The 24,409-nt window shown below is 41.0% G+C and overlaps 1 protein-coding gene across 2 annotated transcripts; it reads left to right on the top strand.

The window, feature by feature from the left end:
• The first annotated feature begins 7,536 nt into the window (after positions 1–7,536).
• On the top strand, positions 7,537–22,351 carry FAM81A (family with sequence similarity 81 member A). 2 transcript variants are annotated; one of them, XM_066328519.1, is made up of 10 exons: positions 7,537–7,890; positions 8,415–8,490; positions 9,206–9,273; positions 10,565–10,838; positions 11,608–11,726; positions 16,806–16,935; positions 18,030–18,136; positions 19,232–19,367; positions 19,775–19,970; positions 20,359–22,351. In XM_066328519.1, exons 3-10 carry the CDS (start codon positions 9,227–9,229, stop codon positions 20,496–20,498), a joined length of 1,149 nt encoding a protein of 382 aa, XP_066184616.1. In that variant the 5' UTR covers positions 7,537–7,890; positions 8,415–8,490; positions 9,206–9,226; the 3' UTR covers positions 20,499–22,351. The 2 variants fall into 2 exon arrangements, with proteins under 2 accessions (XP_066184616.1, XP_066184615.1); XM_066328518.1 differs by lacking the exon at positions 8,415–8,490.
• The last annotated feature ends 2,058 nt before the right edge of the window (positions 22,352–24,409 follow it).

Genomic DNA, 24,409 nt, shown 5'->3' on the forward strand with positions numbered 1-24,409 from the left:
CCGAAGTGACTGCAGGACAGGTGTGATGGGGGCAGACACTGAACACATGGCTGATCACGTGTTACAAACTCAAACCACCCTGACTTCAACACAACTTCAACTATTTACCTGCTCCCTCTCATGTCCCACGGACTTCGGTAGTTTGGATGAAACACAACAGTCCTTTGGGCATGTTTCATCCTTGGTTTTAAAGAATGAACAAAAACACTTCTCAGCTCAGCTGGGCTTGTGCTGTGTAATTACTGATCATGTGAAGTTTGGGATTTCCAGAGTGGATTGCTTGGATGTCGGCTGACTTTGATAGGAGAAGTAGGGAATATTTTCATTGAGAAAACAGCTGGGTGGCAAATACAACCTGCAACAGCTATTGAAGCATAAATATATCTGATAGTGCTAATAGTGCAGAGAACTTCACAGGAGATAAGTTTCATGGTTTGATTCTCTACAGAAGGTGAGTACAGCAGTTTTATGGAAATAGGACAAAAATAATTTGCCTAGTATTTCATTTGAACATGAAAATCATACATAAAATTATGAGACTGATAAAAAAAGCAGTGAGAATGGTTCTGCAAGAGTCCAGAGAGTGTATGTATATTGGGCCAACAGAACATAGAAAATCAATACAGGTTTTGTAGACTTTTCTATTTGCTTTGGATGTGGGTCTGTTTAATGTACAGGTAAATTTTCTGAAGAGGTGTATATTTGTATGTATGTGTGTTTACATACATAGGAACATCTTTATAACAAGTTATGAATAAGGAAAAACAAGGCTGTGGAAGAATAGTTAAAAAGTGCATCCACACTGGCCAGCTAATCAAGAAACTGGTCCTGAGTTCACTGAAAGGAATGTTTGCTACTGGGCCCATCTACTCTACATGGACTGCAAGATGACTTTGAACAAAATTTCTGGAGCTGAAAGAACTGGTGCTGTGCATCTATCTGCATGAACCTTTGCTAAGCACTGAGTGGACCAAACACAGTCTAATTCACAATAAACTCTTCATGCTTTTAAACATTCTACTTATTTTAATGATAAACATCAAATTCCCAAACTGCCTATATAAACTGAATGATACTTGGTCAACATCCTTGCTCAGAAGTGGGGGAAAGCATTTCCCCTTGAAAGTCAGTGGTGGTGTGCCTGAATGGTCTGCATGCCTGGGCTCCTCCAGCCAGGAATGTACAATTCATCTCTGAGAAAGGCAGAACCCACATCTTCATACTGAGGAGTTCTAGCAGAGTAAAGAGGAGCCCCTGTACTTTTAAATGATGCACAAAACTTAGAAGTGATGGCATTTCTATGGAAACATTAGCACGGACAGGATGCCTTTCAAAGACCTAACTTAAAAAGATTTAAGGAAAATTCCCTGTATCAAGAGCTCCCATCATTTTTTTCAGCACATGTATTGTCTGACAGTCTGTCTGGTTAGTAACACCTACAGCTCATGCACAGAAGTGCTAACATCAAGGATTATTTTGAGGATATTTTCTAGCTGCAAACAGTTCTTGATTCTCCTGATATTGATCACTAGTGCTAAGCTTTGGGGAAATATTTAAGGAGCACCTTCACTTCCATGCCTCAGGAGGGTTATTAGCTTAGCATTTGGGACTTGCAGGGGTTGGTCCAGGCTCAGCACTCGCTGAAGTGATTACACGGTGCAGCTGGCAGCTCACACGTGCCCTTCCACCTACCCACGCCTGAGCAACCCTGTGTGCCAGCACCAAACAGGGATCAGCCTGGTGCCAAACTGTGGAAAGACTACATCGACTGAAAAAACAACAAGGTCTTTATCTTTGGAAAAGCCACAGAATAAAGCTTTCCCTTTCTCTCCATTCTAAAAACATTGTTGTGGCTTCGGAAAGAAATAACTCCCATGAGAAGTGAATCTAGAAAAGATTAGAAATTGTGAAAGAATAAAAGAATGAAATAAGCACTGCTCTGACTGCTTTCTAACTGGCTAAAAATTACATCAAAGAGGAAAAAAGGCATTAGTGCTTTTCTCTTACTTAAAGACTATAATTGAAATAAGTTTTGTAAGTCACATATTTATCTTCTGTTGACCAGAATAATTTCATTAATAATTTAATTAATGCTTGAAAGCTATTAAAACAAGGCTTAATGCCCTTAACAACACATCATTCTTTTAGTTAGAAAACCACATAATCTGGTATTTCTTACAAAGATGAGGAACTTTTGTAATAGAAAAACAAATTATATTAGATTAAGAAAACTTTAAAATTCAGTGTAGTTTAGTTTCCTATATTTGCCTTCCAAAGAATAAACAGACACTTATGAGTTGTAACATTTTCTTCTAAAATTCAGATGGTTACATCTGCCTTCAGTTACACTTGGAGCATGTAGAAATCTACTTACAGGAAATAAAAAATGGATTCAGCAATTCTTCTTGTGAAATATAGGGAGAAGCAAAATGGCATGTATAAAACAAAGACAGAATTTCATGACTTAAAATGTGTTGAAATCACTTCAGTGATTAGGACAGGTAGGAAATTATATAATCATTGTAGCTTTCTAACTCTCTGTGCTTAAAAAAAAACTTCTTTCCTCTCTGTTGTTGGCCTCAAATGAGAGCAGCATTCCTGTTCAGAAAACATGCCTTGAAAGTGTTCAACACGTCCATCCGAAGTACCACTGGATTAAAAAATACAGCCACAAAGTCACCAGCCCTTTTACATCCACTGCTTGGTTTGAGGCTTTTCCAGGCAAAATAGCATGTGTCTCTTTCACTCTGGGTCTGATTAAGAGAAGTCTGAGATGTTAGAGATACTTAGAATTCATGGAGTTGAATTTTTCTCCAACTGCAAACCAAAACCTATGAATAATGCTGTTATTTGCAAGGCTGCTCTAAACCTGGAAGAAGTCCACAAAGACTTGGTAACCGAGGAGTTCTGCCTCCTGTGTTCCCGTGACTGAATTCAGTTAAGCTATGTATGTTCACAACAACAAAATTACAAGGATTTTTTTTTTTACCTCGGAGATTTTTTGCAACCTTACACAAGCTTTTAGGATGAAAACTTTATGCTATGATGGTCAACCTGATCCAACATCAAAATTAGCCTTGCTCTGAGCAGGGAGTTGGACCATATTCCCTCTGAGAAGCCTAAATTGATTCTACTTCCAGCCTAAATTGGTTGGTTTTGTAATTCTGTGATTATTTAAGTGGGGCTCAATTAAGGAGTGAGACAGTTGAAGACTCCAGAATAAATTAATATTCTTGATGTTATGCCTTGATAAAAAGATTGTGATATGAATTTTCCTTTAAGAAAATAAATCTACATGTTCCGTATGAATTTCACTGAAGATGTAGTGATATAAAATACAATTGTTTAGTACTGTTTTAGTTAGAAACATCAAGAAAGTGATACAAGTACAAAAATTAATGATCTCTGATAACACAGGATGAAAAGACCATCCCTATGGTCAAACCAAAGACCATTCACCACAGATCCCGGTGGTATGGATGCCTTGGAAAGAGTGTAAGAGCAGAAAAGAATTTACATGTCCTGTCCCTATCTCTTGGCCTCCACTGTTGCCAGAGAAGGGCCAGAGGGAGAAATCAGGCCAAGGGCTGAGCATGGAGGTACATTTTAGTGTTATTCTCAAGGCTGCAGTAGGAGGTACAAATGTTATGTTTTGAAATTAAGATCACTTCACTTGATTTGCTTTAACTAAGGATTTGCTTTCAAGCCCAACTCTGCAGACATACATACTCAAGAAAACACTGTGTATCAGAGCAGTCCTTTAGCAAGGAAAAGCCACTGGACAGGTGGAGAACTACACAGGGACAGGTAATTAGTCTAGAAATTTGCCAGGTGAGGGAATACAGCTGAGTACATGAGTAAGCTAGAGCAAGTTCAGCAGAGGCCAATGAGATGGTTGGGAGCTGGATCCCTGAGGACGGGGGGCTTGCTCAGCCTGATGAAAGCAGACTTTGGGGGCCTGGCAGGGCCCTCCAGTATCTATGATGAAGTCATCAAGATGGCAAATTTGGACTCCTCATAGTGGCACATGGTGGGAAGACAACAATATAAATGTAAATGAGAGGTTCAAACTAGGTATAAAGAAAATGTTCTTTCCTCAGCAGCCAACAAACATGAGAACAGGCTGTCCACCAAAGCTGGACAGTCTCCATCCTTGGAGGTTTCAAGAGTAGGCTGGGTAAAACCCTGAACAACTGCATTTGCCCTCATCGATCACCTCACTTGGAGCAGGAGGTTGGACAGGAGATCTCCTGAGGTCCATTCTAAGCTGAATTATCCTATAGTGGTATGACTCTCAGTTCATGGTTTTCAAGCACCTATGGCATGTTTTCTCTCTGGCCTGATCCTTTGATGTGGGAATTACTTTAAAATAAATAGGTCAGTCGGAGTGTGGATTCAGACCCCACCTTGCTATTCACAATAGAGTGTGCATGGTATAATCCTTTTATCCTTCCCATCTACCAGATGCCTAGTCCTGCAATGGTTTTTCCATACAACAGTATGGGATGTCACATGCATTTTAATTAAAATCAGAGACAATCTGCTATTTCAGAGTGAACTGGTGCAGTAAGTTCTTCTCAGATTTCACTCACACTCTGTTTACCCAAGGTGGTTGTATCAAAGTCCAAGGAATGACACAAGCAGGAAACAAAAGTGAAGGCAGACACACCCTCCTCTGTGGACTTTGTTTTTCCAGTAATACTTTCTCTTAGCTGACACGCCTCTGCTCTGCAAGCAGATGGATCTTATTTGCTGTGATATATGAAGTTTTACTGAAGCTGCATGTTAGCTCTTGTTTGAAAACGTAACATGGAAAATTTATAAACAAGACTAATATTTGTCATTTATTTTAATAATGTTGTATTCTGACAGGATTTGATACACGCTCTGGAAAACCCCATGCTCTCAATCATACTCTCGGCTCCTCTGCACCACCAGTAACTCAGAGTCGCCGCTGTTTGTCACCAGCGAACTTTCCGTCCGGGGGCCGGCGTTTCCCGGCGCGGGAGGCGCGGGCACGGCCCCGCTGGGCCCGCAGGCTCGCCCCCCGTGCCGCAGGGAGCGCCGCTGCTGGCGGGGCCCTTGCCGGCCCCCGCTCTCCGCCGCGCTCGGGCTGTGCCGTGCCATAGCTGCGCGGAGGGGGCGATGCCAAGGGCTCCCCCCGCCAGGGCGGCAGCGCGTTCCCATGGTGACGGCGTCCTGGCAACAGCTCCCGCTCCCGCAGCCCGGCCTGCGGCGGCCGCCCGCTCCCATCCCATCCCATCCCATATCCCATCGCATCCGCTCCGCGCAGCCGGCCGGAGGGCGGGCGGACGGAGCCCCGGCACCGGCGGTCACGGCGCTCGGGAACGGCGGCTCCTGCGGCGGCAGCGCGCCCGGCGCGGAGCGGGACTCGGCTGGCGGCGGGGATGCGCGGGAGCGGCGGGCAGCCCTGCCCTGCCCTGAGCCAGCACCGGTGAGTGAGAGCAGAGGTTGTCCCGGCTCTGTCCCCCCGTGTTGCATGGCCATAGAGCGGCGTCTGCTCCGCGGGGTCCCGTCGGCTGTCGTACGCCCCGTGTCCCCGCAACCTTCGCCGCGCCCAGCGGGGACCCCCGCACCGCGGGGACCGCCGGCGGGGCCGAGCCGCGGGCAGCGCAGGGCAGCGCAGGGCAGGGCAGGGCGGGGCAGGGAGGGGCAGGGCAGGGCAGGGCGGGGCAGGGCAGGTGGCAGGGCAGGTGGCAGGGCGGGGCAGGGCGGGGCAGGGCAGGTGGCAGGGCGGGGCAGGGCAGGGCGGGGCAGGGCAGGGCAGGGCAGGTGGCAGGGCAGGGCAGGGCAGGGCAGGGCAGGGCAGAGCTCGGCCTGGTGCCGGCGGGGCTCCGCCGCGATGCCCCGCTCACGGCTGCTGGGCACGGGCCGGCACCGGGGCCAGCGGCACCTATTCCTCCAGAGGGCCCCCGGCCTGGCCCGGAGCCCCGGGCACGGTCGCCGCGCTGCCGGGGGAGTCCCTCCGGCACCCATGGCGTGTCCACCAGTGGCACAGCCGCGCACAGGGCTCGGCACGGCTCTGCTGCTCCGTGCCGCTGCCGGGGGCTCGCCCAGCCCTTTGCGGAGCTGCAGCACACGGACTTTTTCGCTTACTCCGGAGCGTTGCCCCAGCGCGCTTCAGAGTAACACTGGGAAGGATCTGGCGGCTGCCGGGGTGGTGCCGTCACACGCTCCCTGAGCAGCAACCAAAGCGGTTTCTATTTTAAGAAGAAAAGAGCGATTAAAATGTTTGCCTAGGCAGGTATTTCAGTCTGCTTTGGTTCCCGTGTGACTTGTGGCAAGTCACATAGTCCGCCCCGTGCTTCACTTCCCTACCAGCAACACAAGGAAATTATATTTTCAGGGATAATAATGCTTCCTACCTCACAGGCACATTGTGAGAATGAATGTGAAAAACACTGCGAGGTGCGCAGACATTACAGCATTAGTTGTAGGTTATAATGGAAGAGGGGGAAGTGAGCACTAGAGATATGACTATCCTTCAAAACAGGAGAAATGGAGATCCCACCGAAAATAAACATGCAAGGCAGCCTGAGAAGTGGGGAAGGGAAGCCACAGCACAAATAGCAAGGAGCGAACTGCACATTGCTAGAAGTGTCTCTTCATCACATGCCATGGATGTTTTTTTTCCCAAGCTTCTACACATCTTATGTCAGTGATTTAAAGAAACGCTAAGGAAGCCCTCCACATTTGAATGCAAAACCTGCCTTAAGTATCAAGTGAACCGTTATTTTTGGCAATCAGGCATATTGTTGACAAACAGGAAAAAAACTTTTATCCTGTCCATGTGAGAAGTATATTTGGAACATTCAGTAACTTAAATCAGTCAACCCAAATTTACAGGGTTAATATATCATGACTTAAATTTCTTATACAGTATCCAGCAGGAAACAACATCATTAAAAAAAAAGAAATTAAGCACCTGTAACCAGTATTTCAACTAGTATCTTACTTGACCCCAGTTCACTGCCATTGAAAGAGCCACATGAAATTATACTCCTCTGAATGTAAGTATCAGAATATCTTATGGTTTCCATTTACTAGTCTAAGTAGGGATTACACTCAGAGAGAAGGAATTTGTCATTAGTTCTGACAACTATTTGTTTAATGCAGATATTTACAAACTGCAGGAAAGTTTTGTACAACTGCCAGCCAAAGTCTTAGATCCTTTCTGTTGGATCAGATCAAGAAATCTGATATCTGATGATGTGATGTTTCACTGTGTACTGAGCAAAGAGAAACGAATGAGAAGTTGATTTGTGTAATTTTTGTTTCATATCCACACTTACTCCAGACATTTGCATTTAGCTGCATTTCTTATGGTAGACTTGCAGAAAGAGTTAAGACTCATGCAAACCTATGCTTAGTTTGCTGCAAACATTCTTTTCCATTTGATAATAAACGGACTAAAGCACTGTTTGGCTGGTTTTTATAAAGTGTATTTCACTAAGATGCTGCTAGATGTACAGACTTTAATTTTTGTTCTTTGTTTTTCTAGGTAGCATCCAGTGCTTTGCTGCTTTGGTGCACATAGCTCTTCCCAAATCAGTGGGATAATTCCTGTGTTTGCAGCTAAATTGTGCTTAAAAGCTTCAATGCATCAAGATGGTTAAAGTGTGTTAAGGCCCAGAGGTCTCAGGCGCACTGAGAACTGGGTGCCTGGTGGTGTGGCCAGGAGGGACCCCTCGCAGAGTGCTGGCCTTCCTTCCAAATCCAACGACTGGGAGATGACGAGTGTGAGGAACAGAGTGCAGGACTGGACATTCAGTGTCTGTGCACGACTGTGAATGCAGAAGTCACCACAATGATCCCCGGCTCCTATACTGTGCTTTTTACTTATAGCCATGTAAGAACCTAAACAAGGAGGTAGGTGTGGTTATCTCTCTTACAGATAGGGAAACTGAGTCATTACTCATGGAAATAACGTGTCCAAAGTCAACAGGATCAGAGATCGAGCAAGGAATTCAATTCAGACCTTCTGAATTCCTGTCTGGTGTCACTGCTGCTCAGCAACACAGCTTCTCTTAAAACTGTTTTTTTCCTCTAATTTGTAGTTTCCGAAGCACCGTGCTATAAATAGAACACACACACTGTGACAATGTTTGCTCTCTGCTTTCAGGCTGTGCTTTCATACATTTCTAAAGCACAAACACGCTTTGCATTCTGAGATCTCCAAGGGTAGCCCTATTGCCTCTTCACTATCGATATTCCACTATTGTATTTCCATAACCCCATCTTTCTCAGATTGCACAGGGTTTCATCAGCAATTGTAAACTTCTTTTCATGCATCAGTCTTTATTTTTCAGTGAGGATTTTAGGTTCCCAAGGAGATGAGGCTCAGGCCATACTACTTCTCTTTATACTTAAAAATGTTTCTTTGTTTTATGTAGGGGAGATTAGTTGGATTGGACTGAGGCTTATATCTTTCTCATTAATTTCTGTCAGTGGGCAAAGCTGCTGAGCCAGGTACTAGTCTCACAGTAAGACACTAAAATATCTTTCTGAAGCTATTTAATAGATCAACTCTGCTGCAATGTCTGTCACTTCTGGCTGGCTTGTCCAAAAATTAAAAGCTGAATTTATATTCTTACCACAGAAAAATTTACTTACAATATAAAGTGTGGTCATTTAGATTTGAAGACAAATTAACACAAGACTCAATTTTGATAAACTATGCTGATGTCACACAATTTATTTAGGTTTCTGACTGCCAGTGCTTTTATGAGAAAAACATCTTAGTAATCTGCTGTCATGAAACACTTTTATTTGTTTCTCTAGTCAATATTTTCTTAAGGTTTATGATCATCCTGTAGACCTTACTTTATTATTCATTGATTAATGATGTCAGAGACATAGAAGATTGGGGACAAGAACTTTGTTTACCTCTGCCCTGCCAAACCAGTTCTGTGGGTCAACAGCAGATTTCGGTTTCAAGGCTGTCAACCTTGTCTTTTCAAGAGTATCATTTTCACTACAGAAAGCTTTTTAGTAAATTTTAGTCTTCATTCTTTTGTATTAGTTTTAATTTGCATTTATTGCATCAGCAATATTTGAATGCCATGATCATTGGTATCAGCATAATATTACACTTTACTTAAAGGTGCACTGTAAGCAAAAGCTTTAAGTCATTTCAGTAGCAAATATAAACTATCCAATAATTCAATTTGTACTTTTTCAACAGACATAAATTATTGACCAGAGAATGGCCCACCGAAGCCCAATCTTCCCAACTCTTGCCCCTTCTGAAAGGTACAGTCTGGAATATAAAACCAAAAATCTTCATATTGCAGAGTATTATGTATCTCTCAATTATATACACATATACTGACTTACATACAGTAATTATATACATATATGCAGTAATTATATACATATATACTTACTGATGTACAGTAATGTTGTGACCTGGGACTTTGGCATAAGGCTGCAAAGCAAAGTACCATAGACATTCAAATCATAGCCCAAATCACAAGTCTTTACTCAGCTTTTACTTAGCCATTTCCCAAAGGAATTAAATAGCTTATATCTCACTGACTAGAAGCCCAAGAACACTTTGGCCAGTGTTTGAATAGCAAGGAATGAGTTGTGAAAACACAGAGTCAAAAGTGATCTTTGTTGGAATCCTCATACATCTCTATCAGTATCATCATGGTCAAACTGAACTGCTAATTTAGCTCATTAACAGGACACCACATGAGAATGCACAGTAAATAACAGAGTTCCTAGAAAAAAAGATCTCTTCCAAAGTGGGGTTAAACTTGCATCCTCCACCTATGCTTCTGAAAATGTTATTCTTTACAGAACATAGTGGCAGGAAAAGGTTGCATGCATTAGCAGCCCCATTTTATTACTTTCAGCACCCATGAGCTCCACTGCTTTCCATGGGAGCTATGCAATGCAGAGCACTCTTCCAAAATCCAGAAGGTACCCAAATGTAAGCTATTTTGGGGGGCAATTTAACTTCTAAAGACTATGAGAAGCTTGTCATAATTTTGGTCTCATCTCAGTTTCTATGCCCACATATGCTCCTGTCCAGTTCACAGGGGAACAGAGTTCTGTATGGTATTACAGTGTAGCTATAGAGACAGAAAAGGGACTGACACAAGCTACTCCTTTTTAATCCTGATCTGTTTTAATTTAATTTACAATACCTGCCTTCAACTGGTACAGCTTTGATTAAGCCTGAAAACTGTAAAGACAAACAACATCACTTTTGAAACTCATAGAAGGGTTTGAATTTGAGTTCTAAATCAAATCATAGTTCCGATTTGTAACTACTTGTATTATGTTATGTCCCTTCCTTAAGATCCAATGCTTTTGTAAGCTCCTTAAAGAGCATGAAAAAAAGCCTGACTCGCCTTTGTACAAGACACACGGTGGCCAACACAGCACCCACTTATTTGCAGCAGTGGCTGCTCTCTCTGGGGGTATTTTGGGGCTTCTCCCCAGCACTGCCAGCACTCAGAGAGTGCCACAGTGCCAAGGCATTGGGGAGTTTTGTGTGAGAACGTAACGAGATGTGGATATTGTTTCTCTCCAGACGGGTCCGGAACATCCCTCTGCACAGCCAGGCGCTGACCGCGGTCCCGCTGGCATCCGCCAGCCTGGTGGATCAGCTGGAGGACAGAATCCTGAGCCATGAGAAAACAACGGCGGCCCTTGTGGAACACGCTTTTCGCATTAAGGAGGACATTGTTTCCACGCTGCACAGAATGCAGAACAAAGGGGGGGGTGACCGGTTGGCAAGGCAACTCCTGGAGGAACACATCCGAAACATAACGGCGATAGTGAGGCAGCTCAACCGGGACATCGAGGTATGGCAAGAATGTTGCACAGCGCGAATGCCACCACGGCTACTCCTCGCTTCTCATTTCCCAACTGAGTTTACCACGGGATAAGGAAAGGTCAGACAAGGTCTAAAGATCCCGTAAGCTTATAAATTGTTTTTACAACCTGAAAAAGTGTTTGCAAATTACATAATTCTTTCGGTGGCTGTGAAAATAGCACAGGATATTAGCATATAAACACAGAAGCCTTTGTGGTTCTAATAAGCTTGCTTTCAAAAGCTGCACTGGAAAATCTTGAAAAAATGAATTAATGCGACACTAATACCCAGCTCAACTTCAGTCCAAAGGCTGTGCTGTATAAACACTAGGAAATGCCTTGGCTCTATAATAAACTTTCTTTCCCTTCTGACTCACTGACGACACGATGTAACCAAACCCAAGGGCTCATTTTTATGACCTAATTGTAGGCAGACACATGACTTCATGTCTGACCTCTGCTGCTGAACAACAGGGGTGTGGTGGGCAAAATGAAAGGAGAAAAAAAAATTAAGTCTCCATTTCATTGTCAAGTTATACTTTATATATATTACAGTAGTTGTGTGCAGATTGGACACCAATAATAAGAAATAATAGAGTACCTAAAAGGTATCTGGTTTAGTACAAGACAAAGCTTTGAATAAAGTAATAATAAAATGGTATCTGAGGATACCGAATTACTGAAAAATAACGAGTGACATTTCAAGTGTACATTAAATGTTCCATACTGAGTTTTTATTTGCATATGAATGCTCTGTAGATGCTGCAGGAACAGATACGTGTCAGAGACAATCTCAGCTATGGAACAAATTCTACCCTGAAGAGTCTTGAGATGCGGCAGCTTTCTGGCCTAGGAGATCTTCGGGGAAGAGTTGCAAGGTAAAAGTCCCCATGGAACTGTGCTTTGGGGGCTAGCTAATCTTGTTTTAATCCTGAAGTATTAATGATGATGGATTGAATTCAACTTTGGCAAAATTCCAAGGATAGTTTTGCTTTGCATTTTCAAGGAAATGAATAATAACACTTTGCATTCCAGTATCGCATACTAAATTTGACAATATCACCCTTCCTAAAAATTCCTGAAATTAGTTCTAAATAAATTACTTCAAATTCCCCGTGAATTTGGATTTGGTTCAGCTTCTAAAAAGTACTGCTTAGACTCATGTGTCTTTGAAATCCGTTAATTAGCACAATTATAAAGGCAGCATGGAACAATCTGCACTTGTGAAGAACAAAACAGTTGCACATTTTTGCATATATTTTAGAAGTAAAAATCTGTGCATGCAGTTAGTGGTTAGCCACATTAAATCCCACATATGCTAGATGACACATAAGGAACAGAAGACTGTACAATAACAGAGGTTTTACAGAGGTTACAATTCTGTGGCCACACAGACTTCACTTGACATCAATGACACATTTACAAACCCCAGCACAACAACATTTGCTTAAGTGCCTGTAAAGTTGAGCACAGAAGACAGAGGATACATACAGCTACAGGAAAAGGACATAACCTGGCCTACAGCTGCTTGGGTAATAACTTTGGTGGAGTTATACTTGTCCTGAATTTGACTTGTTTTCTATACTGTACAGGTAATTTTGCTACCTTTTCTGCAAGTCACCTGATTTAGTGATAACCTTCAACAATATACTGAAATAATCAGAGAAGGATTTTCAATGAACTAAGGTTTTCACATGAATTACTCAATTGTCTGAAGCTTCTACTGTAACTTTTATAGCCTACTTTGTTGAAAACACTTTAGAGAGGTTTCCAAAAGAATTAAATATTTAATAAGTTATGCACTATCCTTTAGCAAACACAAATGAACTAGTTAATTTTTTTGCAATCAGAAAATCGTTGGAAAACCCTATAGACAGATACACATACACATATCTGTTCTCTGAGAAATCCCCCCAAAATGTACATGCTTAGATCTTCTTCCTTCTTTCTATAAAAATATTTTGAGATCATATTTCATCCTGAGAGAGGTTCTGTGTGAAGCAGCACTGTTACTGACACCTTGGGAGGCAAAATGTGGTGCCTTTGCCCTCAGTCAGGGAACTCAGGAGAAGAAACTCATTCTGTTGTGGGTGTGAGTGCAGGGCCCTGTCCTAGCCCAAGTACTCGGTGTGGGAGGGTGGGAACGGGCACAGCCTGTGCCAGGACTTCTTCCTTTATTTCCTTAGGGCACCACCCTTGTGCTGTGCCTGGGTTGCAATTTATCTGCAAACTGTATGAGATTATGCCCATGTGCCTTATGTCAGACCGTGTGACGAATGCAGGTTATTTGTGTTCACTCCCGTAAGAGAATCAGTTTATTGCCTTTTAACTGCTACCTTCCCTTCTGCATCCCATGCTTCTATCCAGCATGCTCTCTACAAAAAAAAAAAAAAAAAAATTAAAAAAATCCCTGAATGAGGAGAAAAAAATCGTCCCTTTATCAGAAAGCAATTTAAAGCAGTAGTCCATGAGAGAAAGCCATTTGTCTTTACTTACAAATATATTCTACTTTGAAATCAGTGTTCCAGTAAATAATGATTACAGCACTAGCTGGAAATTTTAGTCAAGACAGTGGTTTGTTGTGCCTTTGGCACAATACAGAGACTTTCCCTGAGATAAACACCTCCTGATTACTTTATCCAATGTTCCCTCTATAAAATACACTTTACTCACTTAGAGTACTTTTACCTCTAGTGGTGCTAGCCTCCAGATGAGTTCAGAGTGAAATATTAGAAACACGATCAAGTTACTGTGAGTTACCAACTTCCTGTGCATCAACTTTCAGCCACAGCAGAGGTACACTGAGAGGCTCAGGCTGCAGTAGCTCTCAGTACCGTGTTTGCTCAGACCAGCAGCATGCAGAAGGACAGTGGGCATCAGTTTAGACAGTAAATCCCTGAGCCTGAGCCTTTTGTCATGTAATAACTTTAGTATCCATCTTAGGATTCTGGCCAAATTTCAGTTCCAGTAATTTTATGCAGACTGAACATCCTATTCAAGTTCAATATTGGAGAGAGAAGTGTTGATTTCCTAACACCAACTGTTCTGTGACATGTCAATATATCATCAAACAATTGTCTCATTATTTCTTGAGGGCTGGTGCTGTTTAGGATGGGAACAAGGGATCCCTACATGCACATGCAGTTCTGAAGCACAGCTTCACACCACAGTCCCCACAGCCCTGCAGGAGTGAGGTTCCAACATACTTTATTCACATCACAGAATCAACTATCAGATTCTAATATTGCTATCAGAAGATGACAGAATACACATTACAGCTCGTGTCTCTGCATCCTTTCTCAATAAGCACAGTTTACTGATGAATTTGTAAGGTGTTATTTCAGCCCTGAATTATTGCTAAAAATCAACATTATTATTAACTTTAAGGAAAAATATTATCTCTATGAAATTGAGTGACACATTTAGCAGAAAATTAGATCGATGCCAGTAGATCAAATTCTCCAGCCTCCTGTCCCTTATGTTATCAATTTTATATTATACAGATTTACCAATTCTTTTTCTAGTGATAACAGATTATAAAATTCATTAGTGCTTATTATTTATTTAGAGAATTACTTGTGGATAATGAGCATTTGTGTGGAAAGTTTAAATCCAGCAGCCTGGTTGGAACGATAGGAGTAGCTCTTCATAAAAGCTTCCTGAGAGCTGAAGCATCCAGAGAAATGGCAACTATGTGTGTTCAAATTGGGGCTACTTTGCATTTATACATGGCTTTTTTATCTACATTACACAACTGATTCATTTCAGACAACCTGGACTCATTACATGTAGGCAGATTTTCCTGCTGCACAGATTATGAGTCTGATGCATCTGGGCTGCAGCACACTGGTGAACTCCCCAAGAACAATAAATGTGCTGCTCTCTGGCCCTTGCTGTGTGGGAGGTGGCACCACAAGGGCAGCTCTGGGCTCCCTGCCCCAGCCCAGCACAATCCACCAGCTCTGCTGCTCCTCCCCTGTGCCCCCACTGAGCATTTCCACTTGATTTTCACTACCTGTTCTCCAGCTACTGGTTTTTCACTGAAACACTGGCATTTGAATTGAAACATCTCCCATTATAATAAACCAGGAACATTAAAAGCTCTCTCCATACCATTACAGCATATGCATAAAGCAGCCAGCTGCAGAGTACTGGCACAGTTCTCACTTTATCTATGCCCCAGTGATACTGAATGGAACAAGTACTTTTGATTTCCTTCATGCTGAACACTAATATTTTCTTTCAGGTCAAAACCAATCATGTGTTTGTGAGTGTGTACAATAGATATATGAGGCAAACCAAAATAATCTGACCTATGCCTACCAGGCGGACATTAAATTCACAGTCAGAATTTTAATGTTTCAGTTACCATGGAACTACATCAACCCTTTGACCACATAACTGAATTCCACGAAGAAGAGAGATGCTCTGTGATTAAATCTAAAACACTAATTTACTTTAAAAACAATTACATGTGCTTGCTGATTACATTTGCTTCAGTAGTTTCAAATCTGTTGCTTTTTATGTTTTCTGCCATGCCTCAGAGAAACAAAACTAACCATTTTTTGGAGCCCACAACCTTTTGGTGACTAGATGCAAGATGATTCCATTCCTCTGATTCTCTCTGTAACAACATGGAGAGATTTGGCTTCTCTTTCTTCTACAGGAACTGCCTGACTCTGAGCCCCACAAGCTTTTCACTGCTGTGTAAACCCTAGGCAGGCTTCCTGCAGGTATCACTAATGGGTCTCACAATGCTGAACTGCTACACTGGAAATTAATTTCCTCAAGTTTTAGAATGCCTATGTGCCATTTTACATTTCTGATTATTTTCATACTGAAAGTGTACCACAATAATAAGCAGATGCTCCATTTGTCATTTTAGCTGTGACTTTCCCTTCATGTTTAATGATAATGGCACTTCCTGTAAGTGAGGGGATGAAAATGCATGTTGAAATGGAAGCTTTCAAACTGAAATGTGACTAAAAAGACGACAAAGTGTGTCATTGGTTTAGGTAATGACGTAATATTCCTCAGCTTGTTCCATTTTATTGCCTTTTTCTCCCTCAAATTGTAACTGCTGTCTGTTCCTCATAGTTTTCTATATCAAATTTGGTAACACTGATGATTACATATTTCCCTTAGCAAAAATAAATAAATATATATGAGTCACACTTCACAGAGGTCTTACTCCTGAAATCACAGTACTCATGTTTTTACAGCTCTGTTAATGTTCTTACTGCATTACTGTAGATGAAATCCACCTGATCAAATTATTTTTAAAACCTGGTAGAAAACACACATGCTGTATAGCATATTTATCCTGAAAATGTTACAGCATCAAGAAGTGTTCCAACGTGAAGAAAGGAAACAATAATTATTATGTTCCAGGACTTCATTTTATAGCCTTTTCTGAGACAAAATTGCCATTGCTTTCAATGACAATTTATTTATTCACCTAAATAAAGGCTAAGAACCATAAAATTTGCCCCACATTGTTAGCTACACATATTAGCTGCATACTACTATTTCACAAATAAAAATGCAAAGCTACAATAATGAAAAAATGTTCCTCAGTTACTTGGGTTACTAATCATGCAGGGAACTCATACACACCTTATCAGATATTTTCTGGAGTATGACAAAAAGACACGGAAATGAAATTCTGCATCTTTGCATTTCTGATGTGATTTCCCTGTGTGATAACACAGCCTACCCACATCATGTCATGGCCAAGAAAAATGGAATTTGTGTATCAGACAACTTGACCTCGAGGCCTATTTGGGAGCACTTGGCTGAACACTATGAGATATTAACCATTCCTACAATCTCAAAGACATTGCTTCCCTAGCCAGCCAGGAATTCCACAGAAATGGCCACTATGAAATGGATAATTTTAAAAGCCTGGACCTTATATTCTATTTGGCTGGTGCTTTGTTTTTTATCTATTCAAACAGGTGTGATGCTGGGTTAGCCAGGCTGTCTGCAGAGCATAAAATTACGTATGAAAGACTTCAGAGTCTAAGTAAAGACCAACACACCTCCAAGCTGATCTTAGAATCCAAAATCAAAGAGGCAGAAATACAGGTATGGTATTTAGACCAAGGCAATCCCTGTACAGGTAAGAGTTCTAGTCTAATTCTCTCCATTACTGTTACTTATTATCCTGGGAGGTCACAGATTTACAAATGGAGAGGTGTATCAGCTCACAGTCCTTATGACATTGACCAGTGGTCTCTAGAGGCATTACTGTACTGCTGAAAAAGGTCCTTAATTTCTGCCTGTAGTGTGCTGTTTACAAGGGATTAGTATGTAAAGGCACATGCTCAACAAAACGACAACGATGCAAGCCTCTGTGTCTTTCCCTGTGTGTTTTGGCCTTCCCAGGATGATCCTATATGTATTTGAACACAATTTTTGAAGGTCTGCAGAACAAAACTGGCTTTGGGTTCTATGAACCCATTAATCTGTCTGTCAGGTTTCTCTTCCATTCGGTTTGAGAATGGAAGAGAGCACTAGATACAAGCAGAGACTTGGACATATGAAGAATCCTTTTCCTTAATGTCACATCTCAAGGCCTTCCCATTTTCTTGGTCAACAAAAGTGTTTTTCATTTTGTGGTAGGTAAATGGCTAAAATCCACTTTGCCTTTCTCAGAAGCCTCAGAGTAGTGTATTAGCATGCCTGGAGCATGCATCCTCTAGTGAACCAGAACAGAGTGCTTTGGGATGGTTCTTGTGGTGACAAATATTCTCTTGTAGTAATGACCTCTCCCCAGTTAAACCCAGCACTTCTATCACTGCAGTGGCCCTCATACACAAAGTGATGGAGCATATCCCTCAGTCCTGGTGGAGTGCTTTGGCACTTGTTTATTCTGACTGTGTGGCAACTTGGAGACGTATGGATCATGCAAATTCAGCTGTTTCAAGGGGGGACCAGGCAGAGATTTTCAAGGCGGAACTATTCACTTTATTTAAGGAAAAAAAAATACCATTTTCAAAATGCTGATATTTTCATATTGAGAGGTAGTATATTTTTCATGATAAAGTAAAATACACAATTCAATAATTTTTGAAATGTTAGCAAATGTGAGCTCTCTGTAAAACCTCCTTTGAAAATGTCCCAAATGAAACTGTGATGAAATGCTGTTGAAAAATAGTAAATTCTGAATTTTGTTTCAGATTTCTCACCTGCTGAGCAGAGTAGAGCAATCCATAATGCAACAAGAAGCAAAGCTGAAGATTGCCTACAAAGAGAGCAACCAACAGCTGCAAGTCCTGGACACAAAGTGAGTGCCTGGGAAGCCTTGCTGCTGCTGTGTGCCTTGGGAGTAGGGCCTCAGTTTTCCCAGCCTGACCTGTGTAATCTTCAGGCCTATAAATGCAGGAACCCCGATGAATACATGTGTTTGCTCCACAGATATTACAAAACTGACTGTCAAGAGGGACTTGCTTTCACCAAGAATTCTGCCCATAATGTGGTTGGGCAATTCTGACAAGCTGATTAAGTTCCTAGTTAAGTATTCCTAGTTAAGAATTTGCATTAAGGGATACAACTAAGGGGTTTTGTCAGAGTGGCCTGGTGCCTCTCTGCAAGAACTGTCCAAAGCAATGAATGCTGGAGGTGGCTGTCCAGAGCAGGGGACAAAGTTCAGCTGAAGCAAGGCACAGCACTCACAGAGTGCTATTGCTTTAAACTGGCTTCAAACATGAATATAACTGAAACACCTCAATTATTAGTGATAAGATACTCTGTACTACCAGACATCACATGGGGTCATTACATTCAATTCAGATGTTAACTCCTCTCCAGGTATTTCCCTCAGTAACAGTCCTGCTATAAGCCATCCACATCCTCATTTCTTACTGCTTATCACCACTTATAACCTCATGCAATCCAGGTTTCACATATTCACTGGAGAAAAGAAACAGTTTCACTGGCACAGTTGGTAGGGGTAAAGTTGAGGTGGGTATAGGCAATGTAAGTGGAGCTACAGGAACCAGCACTGAAACCAGAATAAATGGCTACCAAACCTTTTCTCAGATTTAATACATATGGATATAAAGTTTATAATCTGAATGGATGACCATATTCTGTTTTCAATGTCATAATGAATTTTCATCTACTATGAGTCAAATTTTGTAATGTAATTTTGTAATGTATTGATTTTGTATAAATTTGCTGTGAACTTTCACCTTTATTTTCTAAACCAATGTTACCATCTCCAGTTTAAGAGCTGTAAAATTCAAAGGCTCACCTTAATATGGTGAGAAGAATGTATTAAATTGCCATTTTGTGTTTTTATGAACATGTCCATAAAAAAGTCGTTGTTGAATGATCAGTTCTTCTCCTTTGAATGTGCTAACTTCTGTTGTGCTCCTAGATTAAAAGATGCTGTTGAGGAGCTCAGCAATCAGATTTTGTCTGCACGGAGCTGGCTGGAACAGGAACACGGAAGGACTGAAAAAGAGCTCGTGCAAAAAATCGACCAACTCTCACTGACTTTTAAGGAAAGCACTGTAAGTTTCATCCAAATGTCCTGTAATATTTCTCAGGAAGCATTCAAAAGCATTATTAATAACTAAGATTATGTAACTTATTTGATACATAAGATATTATTTGAGTGAGATTTTCAGATATTTGCTTTCAGATATTAGCCTCAGAATTTGCTTAAGTCTCTTCATGGATATCAAGTGAAATACCTACAACCTGAGAACCTTTAAGTGAATCTGGTCACTGCTAAATAGATCAGTGTTTTAATCTAAACTCCTCAAGTAACTTGAAATGATTTTATGAAAGATTGTAATGCCTTACGTTTTGAATTCCAGATAAAAGATGATTAACCAGTACCTATTTAATATTTTTAAAAGGCTACTGTTATTCCACATGCAGAATAAATCATTAAAATTCTTTTTCCTGCCTCCAGGAAATGAGTGAGAGAGGTATTGAGATGAAATTCAATCAAATGGCAGAAAAAATTGAGAGAATAGAAGAAATGCAGAGGATAACCATGGAAGCACATGAAGCAAAACAGACTGAAGAAAAGATAAATATTCGCATTGTCAAACTTCAAAATGAGATAAATGAAGACATAAAAGAAATGAAATCTGAAGTCAACGCTGGTAGGACCATAGTTATCCAGTTCTTTATTCTGAATTGTGGTGACAGTGATCGACTCATACTAATATGCAAAATGTCTTTGCTTGTATCAAAGCAGTTTAAATACTTTTTGGGGCAGATGTAGTGGCTACACCTGTGGCATTAAGAAGGATTTTCATTAAGTGTGAAAAGCAGAGCACTAAGGGGTGGCAACCAGCTTAGAAGTGCTCTCCCCAGAGCAGGCACAGCCATAGCTGGGCTGCCAGCAGCACACAGTTACATCCTACTCTCCTTCAGAACTTTAGCTCTGTTCCAGTGCAAGGCAGAGCATTATGGAAGTGCATTCTGATAGCAGTGATGTGATACTCTTGCTCCTCATGATGAACTAACATAATTCTCACCTGCAATTAGGGTTTGCAGCTATCTATGAGAGCATTGGGTCTCTACGGCAAGTTCTAGAAGCAAAAATGAAGCTGGACAGAGATGAACTACAGAAGCAGATCCACCAAATGAAGCAGGAGGTTCCAAGATGGGGAGAGGCTGGACCGTGACTGCAAGATTTTGTCTGAGATCAGTGTTTGCCTGGCTGATTAGGCAGACTCTAGTGTTGTTCCAGTCTGTAATGCCAATTACCTGCATGTACCAAATGACATGCTGCTGCTGCTGCTGCTGCTGCTGCTGCTGCTGCTGCTGCTGCTGCTGCTGCACAGGTGTTTGCTCCCAGCAGTAAATGCAAGCTGTTGATGGATACCTGGCAATGAGCCTTCAGAGCTGAGGTGCTGCTTTGCCCCTGCACTACTCCAGCTGCTGTCAGGAAATTTAGCACTGTGTAAAACTGGAGTAATCCATTGGTGAAGCTGGCACCCAGTTTGCTAAAGGCATTCCAGTTTTGCAGGCTTGATCAGGCAGCTATATGCTTTTATATGCACCTGTACCCCTCCACCTTTAAACAAAAAAAGGCAAGTTGCTATCATTTGCTTCATATGAATTTGGCAAGGTTCTCCACCTTGATACAAATTCCTTCGTTGAAATCAATGGATATTTTTACAGTGACTTTCTCTACTACTGACTTCCTGGGAAGGCAGAATTGGCACTAAACAGACCAATCTTCCAAATCTAGACACCATCAGAAAACCTTTGTTTAGGTTTGCAAATATCCTGTGTGTGAAAACTAGGTAGTGTTACATAATGTAGTTGTAGACTAAGATGATTCATAAACAACATAAGAAACTTGATTTACATGGTCGTAACCTTCTAAAATTAATAGCTAGGGGAGTTGACATAAGGTAAAAGATGTATATAGAGTATTTTTTTACTGGGCATGTGTTCCTGTGACTTGCTCCATTATATTGATAAAAACTTAGAAAGGTTTGAAAACTAAAGAGAAGGTAATAATCTAGCCTAGTCTTGAGACTGTAAAAAAAAAATGCAGTTTATGATCTCCTTAGAAATTTTCATTGAAGTAAAAAAACTGATTCATCATATTTAAGTAGACTTTAATAATTTAGCAGACTCAAATTGCTAATTGCATTCACATTATTTCCAGATCATAATTTCCATTCCCAGAAGAGATTAAATAATGAATATCAGCACCCATGTGGCATATTATCTAGACAGGAAAAAAAAAAAAAGTTATTTTTACTTCCTCTTTCGTAGAATGATATATTGCTCTTCATGTTTGTAAGCCATGTAGGATTAAACCCTCATGAAAAATAAAAGACTTTATCCAGCATCCTATTAATTTATACTATTAATAGGAATTAATATACTATTCTGTGAATCAATATTCATTCACAGAAGTTACAATACTGTTCACCTAAATAATTTAATAGGATGACTCTACACTGCGCTTAATAGGCCTTTCATTCAGCTAGTATTGGAAAAAATACATTTTTAGTTGGAAAATCAGTGGCAAATATCACTTCCATAAAAGACATTTTGGTGTACAGAGTCACCATATATAAAACAAACAACTTAAAAAACTGCTTCAAGAACTTACCATCATTAAGTTCAGTAAGTCAGTGTAGACTGTAAAATCAAATAAATGCATTCATCTTTACAGGATTAACACCTAAATTTATATTCACTTCCTCTATAGTGGAAAGTCATTGAATTCTCAAAGACACATTAAGCATTTACAGCTCTGGCTTCCAATGCTCTCTGATACAAACCAGGAATACCAGAGGCAGTTTTTGTTATCATCATGTCCTGTGAAATCTATTTATGATGACACCTAAGGGGAAAGCCCAGTTCCCTAAAGACAGACAATTAAATGCTCGTAGATATTTCTCAGGAATTGTCTTCAAAATTCAATCTTACTGCACGTATGTATTCTTATCTATTCTTAAATATTTAGCCATGTGCAGTAGTAAAGTTATCACTGGTGTTTTATTTAAAAAAACAACAACAAAGAAATTAAAAGAGACAGATCAAAACCAGAACAATTCTTTAATTCTGTAATTGGAAATCTGTACCTGAGAAAATCTGGTACGATGTGACAAGCACACAAGGAATCAGAAACAATTTATACAGGACTTTAATAAATTGTTTCTCTTGTAAAAATCTTGTGTGATGGATCCACATATAACAACAGATACAACAACACATGAAACGCCATCCAATTTTACTTTTTTATCTTAAATTTTTTTCTTCAATCTCTGCTAAAGCAAATAAATAAAAGCCCAAATAAAATAATATCCCCCTACTGCCAAGCAGTGTCTTCAAACCCTAAAGTGCTAAGTGGAGGGAGGCCCAGGGTCAGCCACCAGCATTGTCTGCCAGGGAGTGCTCCCATGTGACAAGTGAGTCCTTCAAGGGAGAACTTAGAGCCGCCTCTGAGGATTGGAGTATCCTCTGACATGTTAGGGCAAAATCCTCTCCTCAGACACAGCATCCCCTCAGGGGAACAACTGTGCAGCCACGAGGGCAGTGCTGCAGACTGTGAGCTATGGAAGCTTCATTTGGAAGCTGATTCTGAAAACTGACCTGCAGAGAGCCTGTAAAGCCAAATAGAAGGAAACAGCAGCGCTTGAAAGCAGAGGCTGCCCCTTTTCTTTCCCTTCCATGCTGGTGTTCAATGGGATTCCTGTGTTCCAGTCCTTCAGGGACACCAAGGTCCACTTCTGACGGTGGAAATAATGTGCTTTCTCTGCTCAGCACAAGTACTCATGCTGTGAGTCTCAGGTTTGGGCACCAAGTGCAAACCTGCCAAGCCCACAAAAGGAACAAGGTAGTGTTTGTGTGGATGGCACTCGAGCAACAGAATGAGATTTGGGAAAGTATAACACTAGATGTGCACAAAATACTATTTAAATCACAAAGTTCACTGACACAACCATAAGCTCACTGAAGGAAGGACTAGGAGGAGCCTTAGGAAGTCATCTGCTCCATCCGCCTCTCCACTTTGATATAGATCCAACTCTACCTAAAATGTTTCCCACAGACACTTCTGTAACTTGCTTATTACAATCTTTTAAGAATAAGCCATTGGTTAATGAACCTATTCCACTACTTAAAGAAGACTGCCTTGCCACCCAAACACCTAAACTAGGACAAGACATAATAGCCTTAAATTTCAAGCACAGAAAGGACACGAAGCCTAATTTATTACATTCTTTCCTGCAATTTCATTAGTTTTTTAAGTCAATCTGTGTATAACAGACGATTCAAATGAAGCTTCACATGGATATTTGCCGAATATTTCCTAATTTTTTCTCCTTCCTACATCCATATAAAACCCACCAAACCAGCAACACCCAGCCCAAAGAAACCACCACCACAAAACCCACAAAACAACCAAAACCAGACCACTTGCTCTCACAAAGTTTTAAAATCTTTCTTTCGTCAGCTAGTTCACCTGCATGAGGCTTAAATCACTTGCAGTGTGCAGACCATACTATTCAGTCAGCTATGTAGCACATACTGAGTGTCATAAGTCAAACTCACTGGAAAATGTTTAACGGGGGTACATGGCTTTTACATTAGCATGTGATAACACAGTAGAACCACGGTACTGTGCAGTGAGGAACTTGGCTGGAATCAGAATTATGTCAGTAATTACAGAGCAATTGTGCTGTTTATACTCATTAAACAAACCAAAGGAATGGTGCAAGTAAGAAGTTCAAAGGATGACCCTAACTTCCACATGCAGTTATTTGTGTAGTAAGTTTTGTGTTGTGGATACCTTTATATTGTGGATATCTTTGTCATTACAATCTGATAACGTTCAATAGACAGTTGCCATGTTAGAGAAAAGCAGTATGAATGATAATGAACAGCAGTTTATTCTTGTAACATCAACTTAAATTGAAATACAAAATTTTCTTCTTTTCTCAATTTCTGTTTTGTGTTCCACCTCCATGAGCATCTGGCCATCTGGGGCAGAATGTTCTCTGTATCTAAGAATCAAAGTGCTCATTAGACATGTCTTTCAATAACAGAAACGTCTAATTAGAGACGGATG

This window comes from Sylvia atricapilla, chromosome 13 (genome assembly GCF_009819655.1).
Source record: "Sylvia atricapilla isolate bSylAtr1 chromosome 13, bSylAtr1.pri, whole genome shotgun sequence".
Lineage (NCBI taxonomy): Eukaryota > Metazoa > Chordata > Aves > Passeriformes > Sylviidae > Sylvia > Sylvia atricapilla.